Source organism: Malurus melanocephalus, unplaced genomic scaffold (genome assembly GCF_030028575.1).
Source record: "Malurus melanocephalus ecotype Western Australia unplaced genomic scaffold, MMel_1.1 scaffold_51, whole genome shotgun sequence".
Classification (NCBI taxonomy): Eukaryota; Metazoa; Chordata; class Aves; order Passeriformes; family Maluridae; genus Malurus; species Malurus melanocephalus.
This window is the reverse complement of record NW_026623283.1, coordinates 1,296,815-1,307,726: the sequence shown is the minus strand read 5'-3', so window position 1 is coordinate 1,307,726 and position 10,912 is coordinate 1,296,815. Positions and strand designations below refer to the sequence as shown.

The following is a 10,912-nucleotide window of genomic DNA, read 5'->3' as shown; positions in this document are numbered from 1 at the left end:
GAAAAGCATGCTGAGCTCTGACCATAACCAGCCTTTAGGACCACTTGGCTGCCTCTCAGACAGGAGGCTGATAACTGTGTGAGCCTCACAGTGGTGTGGTCAGAGCTGGCAGGAGCACCCAGGCAYGTGAGACATCTCCTCCTTTGCTGTGGGGCTGAGCTGTGGCTGTGTCAGGCTTAGCTTGCAGGTCTGCTGTGGCTAATGACCTCTCTGAAGTGACAGCACTCCTGCATTTAGTTTATACCACTTTCCCCTTCTGTTGTATTTAATGACTTTATGTTCAGAAGTCTTGCATCCAATATGCACCAGGCCAAATCCTTCATAAGGTTTTTGGTGGCGACTAAATTGCTGTAATGAATTAATCTGTTACTGGAGATCAATGATTTGTAAAAGATTTGTAAAAGCTGCTCCTCCTCAGAAGTCCTTGCCATCCCTCAGGTTTGCTGTAGAGCCTTGCCATGGTCATTTTCAGGATGAGTCTGGCCTCYGTTTTCTTCGTTCTTCAGACTAGACTTAACATATGAGGAGTGGCAGAGATAGAGATGGAGTTATTTATTCAGTCTTAAGGGAAGTCTTATGTGGAATGTTACTGATGCTTCTAACTACCTAAAAGGATATTGTAGGAAAGAAGGAGGCAGACTACTCACAGCACATGTTGAAATCATAGCAGGTCATGGACACAAGTGACAATAAGAGACATTCTAATTAGATTTAGGTATATCTCTTTTCTCAAGACAGCASTCAAACATTGGAATTGGTTGTCCAGAGATCTCTATCCTTGGAGATACTCAAAGCTGAACTGGACAGGGCMCTGAGTAGCCTGCTCCAAGTTGGACCAGTTTTGACTGAAGGGTCAGWTGACTTCAGGGGATCTCCTCCAACATTGGTTATTCTATAGCAGCTTGATTACAATCAGTATTCCCACAAGCCCTCTTCAGTGGAGAGGGCTGTTGACTTTTTGAAGTCAGCTATTCTAGAAAGCAGCAGCCTAAGAAAAGCAAAACGTCAAGTGCTGTAGACAGCAGAAGACAGCTGGAAAACAAAGCTATTTTTAAATAAAAAAAAAAATAAAGCAACCACAAAACCAGACAAATAACAAAACAAGCAAACAAACAAAAAAACAAACCCATGGGTTTACTCAGGTGAGATAAGCAGTTTCTGATGAGTTTAATGGAACTGCTAAAAGATACAAAGGAGAAACACTGAGTGTGAATGAGGCTGCATTAACTAAGTGACTGTAGATGCTTTAAGAGATTTTTTTTTTCTTCTCAGCTTTAGCCTTTTTGTGGCATCGTAACTAGAAAAATGCTGTGTAGTGAAATGTTTTATTAGTAATTCAGCAAGATCAAAGGACATTTGAAGTATCAGAGATATTTATCTACTTTTAAATTCAGACTATAAATCTGMAGTTGCCTCATTTCTGCCCAAAGTTAGGACCCAAGGCTGAAAGTAAAGTGTCTGTAACTCCCTTCTGGAAATAACAGTATTCATAGTTGACCCGGTATTTGAGGCATTCATTTAGAAGAATGGATATTGTTCACTGCCTGGCTGCTTCTTTAATGGTGCAAAGGGTCATTGACTGGTTCCCTTGTCCAGATGCTTTGACAGCATGACTAATGCTCTGAGCTCTTCTTCACACACAGCTTAGCTGAAAGGTGCACTTCTCTCCCACGTGTCACCGTTACTCATCCCGTCCAAACTATGTTAGAAGAGTGAGGAGCTTCTGAAGCTGTACTGAAGGCAGCTGCTGTCTAATAGTTTTCTGTCTTCCAAATACATTGTGGATGTRTCAGTTTTTCCACTATTTGTGCCCTATGTTTTGGTGACTGGTCATTTCATAGGTGAAAAGGGAGAAAAGGTGTTGGCAGCAATTTTTTAATTCTCCATACAAACAAAGTGTTTTCATGAAAGGTTTCAAGTCTGTGGGGCAACTTTTTTTCAAAATTACATGATCCAACTAGTGTCCAATAGGCTTCTTCATCTGTCAGTGGCAAACCTCCCAGTTATTTCAGTGGCTTGTAGTATATTGCTTAGCTGTTCCAGAGAAGGTAATATTTACAAGCAGTTCCTGCTGTCAGAGTRCTTAAACACATTAATACTCTATGTATGGACCTGTCAGTTTTACAAGGCCAATCCTGTTCTGCATTAGGCAGCTACCTGGTGTAACTGATCATAACCCCAGATTTTCTTAGATTTTTTTTTCTGATTGGTGGTAACATTGGGAAGCACAAAGCTGTCTAGCAACCACAAGGAGCCACCTTCCCTGCTAACTAAACCACAGTCTGTTTGAACATGTAAACTAGTGTCATGCTTTGSACCACTTTAACCTTCCTGAGAGACTTCTTATGTCTCACAGGGCCATTGGCATCAAATAGGATGCAGCCTCTGAGCCAGTGTGGGGGTAGTTGGCAGGATATGCTGCAGAAAACAATCCTCCCAGAAGTTTGATATCTGCTGCTTAGATGTAGTCTGACCATCAGTCCAGAAACCACAACCCAAAGCCTACCACATGCATGTGTTGTTGTCTTTAAGTATCTSAMAAKCTAAGACTTTATTTAAATGAARTTTCAAAGAGYRAAGGAAGATCAGAATCTCTAACCAAAGCTTTTCCTCTGCTGCCAAAGGATAACTGAAGTTTATCAGGCAGAGCTGTTGAAACAATTAAAAAGCTAAATTTAATAGGTTTTTGGAAGAAAAAAAAAATATTGGACTCTGTGTGAGATACTGATTTATTGTCTTAGTCCTTGTTTTGTTTTAACTGAAAGTGGTTGCTCTTAACATCCTTATTTGAGATTCTATTAATGTTAAAATAGCATCCTACACACATAGGGTTGGTTGAGAATATGAAATAGCTTCATGCTGACATGGAAAGCATCATCTACTTGGTGTGTACTCTCAYGGGATGTCCTCTTGTCCTAAGCCTGTTGTTAGTCACCTTCTAGAGGATTTTGCTGATGATATTAAGCAGCAGATTTTTTTTTCCAGTATTTTAGTTTGGCTGCCACAGTTTGTTATCTAGAATCTGGTGAAAGAATTCGTAACATTTTCCATGGGAAAAAAATAATGTTTGCTCACTTTCTTGCTACCTATTTAAGAGGTTTCTAGGACAGAAGTTTATGGAATGAAAAAATTCTCTCTCCTGCAAATAAATGAAGTAATCAAGAAACACTGTGCAAGATAGGGCAAAAAGTGTTTTCTACAGAGGGAGGGCAATTTTCATATGCCCACAAAAGGCAAATTCTCCAYTTAATTAGGGAATGGTGTTAAGAATGTGGTGTATTACAAGGCTAGAATGCTGCTGACCAAGGCACATGGGGAAGCCACCGTGTGTGTGGTCACAGTCCTGCAGGGACGTGAGCCAGCAGCAGCAGCTGTTTGGAGGCACCTGATAGAAAAATACCACGGTGCCAGCACAATGGCTTAGCAAGCTAACAGGATAAGTGGAATATATTGCATTCAAGGGCTGGATAATTCTGTTAGCAGAACGGAAGCACTGCCACTAATTAGAGGTAGATTTCTAAAGTGGTGCCTGGGATTATAGACATAATTCTGTCAGTGGCAGTSAGGGAGCTCAGATCTGCATTTGCTCCTTTCAGAATTCACCCCTTGCATCCCAGAGCAGCTTCWTCACTGAAGAAGCCAAGTGAAAGAATGAAAGGAGGCACTTAGTCTGTGTTTGCTTAGTCARTTATTTTACAAAACAGTTTGGTTTTAAATTCAGATCCTGGGAGGAATTGGTAATATTCACCCATTTTCAGATCTGCTGGGGAATTCCCTCTCTAAAGAAGATGGTAGAATATGAAGTGTGAATTTGGGATGATGTCTAATATTCTCTTACTCTGATAAGATGCTTCACTGCTAAGCTGTAGAAAATGTAAACATTTTTCCACTTGTTCAGGAGAGTTGACCTAATGATAATTGTTCAGCAAAGTCAAAATTGCAACAGTAAAAGCCAACAGAAATAGGTTCGGGCAGAATAAATTTTTGAGAACCATTCTGGACTCCTGTGCCGTGCACACACTAGTCTATTAAAACAATAGATCCAAGCTGGTTTAAAGTGAAATCAGCAACTTACTTTGCTTTAAATCTGCTGGCAAGTTCGGTGTTCTTGAAAAGCACAGAACAGAACTGTAGCTTAAAGCAAGCATAGCACAGACAGTGATGGGGCAGCCTGTCTTTTGCCCTGCCACACCACATCTTTAGCTCTGACACTTCTAGCTAGACCTTTTCTGTCTGCTGATGCCCAGTTTGGGGTTGAGGCAATTTTTCACTTTTGATTTTAATCAAGCCCAGGTTATAGCCTTCCCTTTTTGCAATTCTCTAAATCTACTGCTTTTGATCCTAAGAGCCCGTGTGTGCAAACAGAAAGTATTTTGCTGCTTTACTTTTGTGCTTCCAGTCTTCTTTCATTGTAGACTTCCATCTTGATTATAGGTCTGGAAAGTACAACTTTGAAATGTGAGGCCTTCTGAATACTTTGATATGTTCTTAGATCTACTATTTTAAGGAAAATCCTTGTGAATAGATAGTATTGCCCAGGCTAGAGCTTTGCCAGTTTCCAGTACCTGACTGTTTAATCTGTGTTAGGTTTTACTGTAGTTACAATCTGTGCTGTCAGTGTAAAATGTTCTAGGTTTTAATTAGCATCTTGTAAAATTGGAACTTAATTATATTGAGCATTAGGTCATGTCCGTGATGTTCACAATGAAAGAAAGTCATGAAAGCAAACARGTAGTGCAGCACTGATTTTAATATCACTGCAATTTCCTCTGTTTAAATGGAAAAAATACTGGCCTATATGAGGTAATTTGTATTACCAGTTAAATATTGCCATTCTTTTGCAGCACAAGCTATTGATACAGAATTGCTTTGGCTGTCAGTAAGAAGTAAGATTATTTAATCTAGGTGTTTCTTCTACTTAYGGGAAAAGAAAATTCACTTAGCTTTGTTGAATCTCTTCATATAAGTGCAGTGGCAAAAAATGTCCTCTTCCTTCTGGTGGAGGATAGAAATTCTCTTCCTTCTGGAGAGGAAGTGTGCTACAGAACGCTATGACATAACAGTGTTTTCCTGTCCTGTGTGTGGGAAAAGGAGTAAGTGCTTGCATTTGTCAGCTGTGGTACATGCATGTAATAAAATCATATTTATCCTGTTTTGTATCAGTGGAACTTTAAGAATAGTTAAGTTGTTCTGCACAGCAGACAAACATGCTGAGAGGAATTTAATGCTGCAAAGGAGGTTTTGCCAGCATGCTGCWCTACTACTGGTCACTGTGGTCAAAAGTAGACACATTTTGGACATTTTCTCAACTAGCCTTGGTCCAACCCTGCTGCTAGAGTACATCTAGTGTGGCTGGATGTGAGAGAAACATGTGCAGTTTGAAAACAGGTTGGGATGCAAACCAAAGTGCATGTGCGTTAGGGGTGTTCTAGTACAGCACCAGGTAAACAGTTACAACAATTAGTTTCTTCCAGACCAGTATTCACACCATACCTGTGTCCAAAAGTATTTGCCTCATCATAACCTAGAGCAACAGGGAGGCTGAATAGGGACACCATAAGTATACCCAGTAAGCTACTTTATTTTCAGGAACAAGAATATTGTCCTTGTTATTCTTTCAYGTATTTAGGTAAACTACTGAAGGGAAAGGTATTTTAGGTAAACTAATTTTTAATTAGTTGTGAGAGTTTCTGTTTCTGTCTTTCTGCTTAGAAAAATTTTTTAGTGATGTGCTTGGAATTTTGCCTCAGCCTCCGATGGACTGTAAGACTCTGGGATTTCTCAAGATTTTTTTTTTTTTTTCATAACACATACCCTGGCTGAAAAGGAAGGGAGTCTCAGGGGCACCCTTTGCTAGTATGAAACCTGCCTCCTTTCTTTTTCAGGGTCACTTAACTTCCTTCTAACATTTGCTGGAACTACTCACGAGGAAAAGTGATTCCAGGACAAGCCTATTATTTTTARCTTTCATTCATCTCCTTCTCTCTTCTTTTTTTGTCTGTACTGTAAAAATGAAAAGCACCACCAAAGATGGACCTTTTCCTGAGGTCAGCAAGTCCCAGCAGGCTTGAGTCTGGCCTCGAGTACCTTTCCATTTCACAGATGGCCATCACAAGTGCTGGTAGTCATCTTTCACCATGCTTCGGAGGTAGGGGAACTCTGTAGCAGACCAGAATAAGGTTTTACAGTGTATGTTTACAGGAGAAAATTTTAAAGGAAGTACAGATGCTTCTCTCTTACTGTTTGAACATAAAATGCTCCCATCAGTGGCAATGATGCTGGCTCCAATTACATTCAAGGAAAGCAAAAGGAGGTTTGAAACCAGTTCAGGAAGCCTTTGGTTTCTAGAGKGAGATTCAGCTAGGCTTGAAGTCCCATCTTCATATCTAGATATAATGGAAGCATGTAGTAAAAGCATATTRATCCTGTTTTGTATCAGCAGGACTYGCACAATATGCAAAAATGGCATTATAAACTTGAAAATATTAAGCTGATTCAGATGTCTTACTTCAAGGGCATAAAAAAGCACAAAAGTTATTGAGGGAAAATCACATTTGTTCCTTTTCATGTGAAGGACTTCAAGCCCATAGGATGTCAAGTTACAAGATGAATGTTGTCTCTCTGTCAACTAACCATGTTTTAAGTGGCAGTTGAGAATATAAAGGGGTTTTTACCTCCTGATAACTAAATTCAAGGTTTACTTACAGTGACAAAACTCCCAATGTAATTAYATTGCAGCCACTAAAATCAGTCTGGATCTTTTTCACGATAAATGGCAAGCAGGAACAGTATGACCTGTGCATGTCCCCATCCCAGTCCTCAAGGTAATATGAAATCCACTTGATCCMGGGACTGGTGAGCACTGGTGACCACTCCCCCTCTTTTGCCCTGCCCTGCATCAAGTGCAGCCTTGTCTTCATTACTGGGGACAGGCTGGKATAGCATTAGAAAATAGTGAATCCAGACTGCACCAAATAGCTATTTTTATTTTCAGAAAATCAGTCGTAATGTTGCAAGACTTTTCTCCTTTCCTTCCCTGCTGTTCCTTCTGACTTCTACAAATGCCACTATTAAAGTATAATCACTTTCATGGCTTTCCTGTTCCYCTTCCCATTCTTTGAGAGAGGATRTTTGCCTGCTCCTGRGCCTGCTCTGGCATGKGYACTGGYGTACCTAAGGACCTGTATYGTGRGTGAGAAGGTKCTRTGCGTGTGTGAGGAGAGTGACAGAGCAGTGCCTTGAGACCRCTGGAGGATGAAGAGCACAGGTTTGTGGTGGTAGAGTACACAGGAGGCTCAGATGTACGACATCTTTAATGAGGCATCCGAGGTTTCAATCCCAAGGACAAGAGCCTCTCTCCTTCAGCCTTTCTGCCCTTTCTCATCCACCTGGCCAGGAATAAAACTAGAAAAGCTTTCAGAAAATGTTTCATATTGCTAAGGTTAAGTGCTAGGCATTCTCAAAATGGCATGTTGATGTAGTGCTGCGTCTCAGAGAGTTATGCAGGGATCAGCTACTGAGGATGGAACGCCTTTGCACAGCAGGGCTGGCTTTTAGTAGCCCTGATTGCATGGCTGAGTGGTGAGCACTTCATAGGGCTCTGTGGAGTGCTCCTGCTTCWCAGAACAGAGGGACCCTTCAGGAGCAAATAAATTTATTTTGTTGTTGTTTCACTTATGGAACTGCATGTGTTATTACTCCCCCTGTATAATGGCCAGCTTTGCTAGTGCAGGTTTGACCATGCTGAGGATGCTTTCCCTGTATCAAGATTTGTGACAACATTCTATTGGAACTCAAAACCGTTTCACTAATGTGGATATGGCCCCTGAAGGGTCATCTAATAGGAACATATTTTTAAGTTTTGAATAGATTTGCAGGACTCTATCAGATCTACCCCAGTTTGTTCAAAGTGCCATCAGCTGAGCTATTCATACTGGCATGATATATGACATACATGGCAAATTCCATCAGCTGAGCTATTCATACTGGCATGATATATGACATACATGGCAAATTNAAAAAAAAAAAAAAAAACAAACAGAGAAATATTGAAGGACTGGAAGAGACCACATTTTGAAAATGTGTACGTATCTAGGTTGGCTGGCCCGGTTACCATCCTGGACAAAATCATGAAAAGACCATAGAAGTAAGCATTAAAGTATAATGTGTAATTGTGTTAGGCAGTGGCATAGTATGAAAACTACATGTTGAAAAGGAAATGTCATTGTTTCTTGATGGAATCACAACTTTRGCTGGCAAAAGTTGCCAAGTTCTTGTCATAAAATTCCCATAGTCACATATATTCTGATTTACACGTGTCTCTATCCAGAAATCAGTGGTGGGATCAATAAATATATTGAAACCTACTTAGCTGAGAAGGCCAATAGTGCAATTGCAACTAATTAGCTGTGATCTAATAGGGATGTTTCTGCTGGAATTTATTCATAGTCCTGCTCTACTCAATATCTTTATCCCCTTTAGATAGTCTGGAAGAAACAAAATGATTATGAGTAAAAGTCAGGTCCAGCAGAACCCATTATTTTGTAAGGATGTTGTCATGGTTTGGACACTGGCCAAATGCCAGACACCCAAGACAGCCACTCCGTCTCCCTCCTCTGCCACAGCTGGGCAGAGGAGAGAAACAAAATTTTACGAAGTGGTCATCAGTTCAGATAAGGACTGGGAGGAAACACTCCAAGGGCAAAACAGAAAGTTAATTTATTACTAACAGAGACAAAGGAGGATAAAGAGAAGTAGAATAAGCTCTTAAAGATACCCTTTCTTCCCCCAACCCCTCCCTCCTTGCCCCTGACAGTGCAGGGAACRGGGCATGGGGTGGGATGTCTTGGTCAGTTCATCGCCCAAGTCTTTTTCCGCTGCTCAGGGAGARGAGTCCTTCCCTGCGGTGCCGTGGGGTCTCTCCCACAGGAGACAGTTCTCTGTGAACTTCTCTGAYGTGGTTCCAAATCTCACAAGYAGCAGTTCTCCCAAAATTGCTGCAATGTGAGCTCCTCCCACTGGCAGACARTCCTCCCAAAACTGCTGTGRTGTGGGTCACTTGTCCMTGGGRTGCAGTCCTCCAAGGCCAGGCTGCTCCAGCCTGGAATCAGGGCCCCCTCTCTCCACYGGGTCTCCCACTGGCCCACAGCCTCCTCCAGACATCCATTCGCTCTGGTGTGGGCACCTCCCCCACGGGCTGGGAGTGSATCTCTGCATCCCCCATGACCACAGCGGCTGCAGGGGGACAGCCTGGGTCACCATGGTCCTCACCATGGCCTGCAGAGGAAATTCAGCTCTGGCATCTCCTCCCCCTCCTTCTCCACKGACCTTGGGGTCTCCATGTTGTTTGCCTCACATGTTCTCACCTCCTCCTCTTCTGTGGTTAAAAAAACCTGTGCATTCTTGTTTTGATTTTCTTCTTAAATGTGTTATCACAGAGGAATTACTAACATCTCTAATTGGCCCAGGCTTGGCCAGCAGCATGTCCATCTTCAGAGGCATCAGTGAKTGGCTCTGCTGGACATGGCAGAAGCTTCTAGCAGCTTCTCACAGAAGCTGTCTTKGTGCCCGCCCACCCCCACCCCACTASCAAAAAAACAGGCCAAGCAAAACCAACACAGATGTCTAAATTCAACCCATATATTTTTGATCTAGGCCTCATCCATGTCGGGTTATTTAATCACTGCTAGCTGAGCTGCAGTGCCCACTTGCCCAGGTTTGGCACTGTCTGTGGGCAGAGAGCAGCTTGTTTTCTAAGTTAAGCTTGACTACACAATATTTAATATACTGAGCAATGAGTCACGACTGAGTGGGACTTCAGTTACTGTTTCCCGTCAGAAATTGGAACTTCACAGCATAAATGCTGTTTTTCTTTTTTGGCTGAAAGCTGAATGACAAGAGTGACATGGAGCTGCTGCTTCCCGGGGGCAGAGCAGTGCTTGGTTTGGCTCCGTAGTCGGTGGGAAGCAGTACTAGTAGCACCACCTCCCTGCTGAACTTGGAGTCTGATACCCGATGGCATCTCCTTTGCCCTGCTCAGGGACTTCATGTGAAAACTGCTGGTGGTGKGTTTCTCCTGACACCCCTTGGGGCCTAATTTGCACAACAGCAGTTTCCCAATAAACTCGCTGAACCAAAGACTGGCATTAAAAACTGAACTGTGGAGTACCAAGAGTAATCTGTGGATTTTTTAATTTATTTTTTTTTCCAGCTCACCTTCAACGCACATTGTTAGCATAATTCACAATCATGTTTTTTTGTGCAGGGTACTAGTAATCTCTCAGAAGTCTTTCTCATAGGTATGCGATAAACTTTCTGGAACAAGATTTTCCACGAGTAATAGGATGCTATAAAGTTGGAAGTTATTTCAAGAGGTGATAGCCACATCGCCATCCTTATGTACTGTTTTTATCTCCTGATTAATATGTAATTCATTTTTGGGTTAAGAACTGCTATATTCAAATTACAGTAGTATTTTTCCATCATTTTGTTTTTTTAAGGAAAACTYCCAGGAAGGAATGACTTAGGCCATTAATGGTTAAATGATTACCTAGATAAAAACATGGTTTTGATCTCTTGTATTATAATTGATTCTTAGTTGTAAAACTGAGAATCTGTAAAATAGACAGTTATTAAGCAATTACTCTGTTCAGGAGTTGTTGGAGACTACTGTTTCTCATAATTCTTTATCTTCCAGCAGATTTTTAAAAGCATCACCAATGAAGACTCAATCCAGGGACAAGGAAGTCGGAGACTGATAAGCTTTTCATTGTCAGGTAAGTCACTGCTGATATGAAAGTTTTAAGCCCAAAGAGTTGGAAACTGAAGTTACTAGAACCTTTCAAGTACACGTCTGTATATGTGTATATACATATTTATGCATGGGTTCTTTGTTGAGACAGAATAAATATCT

The 10,912-nt window shown here is 41.4% G+C and overlaps 1 protein-coding gene across 5 annotated transcripts in view; it reads left to right on the top strand.

The window, feature by feature from the left end:
* The window catches only part of HECW1 (HECT, C2 and WW domain containing E3 ubiquitin protein ligase 1), a 250,690-nt gene that overhangs the window by 144,664 nt on the left and 95,114 nt on the right, over nucleotides 1-10,912 (top strand). For 4 of the 5 annotated variants that reach the window (XM_057365332.1, XM_057365336.1, XM_057365337.1 and 1 more), the window contains one exon: nucleotides 10,697-10,775. In XM_057365332.1, coding sequence (XP_057221315.1) covers nucleotides 10,697-10,775 — 79 coding nt within the window. The remainder of the gene's footprint in view (nucleotides 1-10,696; nucleotides 10,776-10,912) is intronic. The other variant, XM_057365334.1, reaches the window with a different exon arrangement.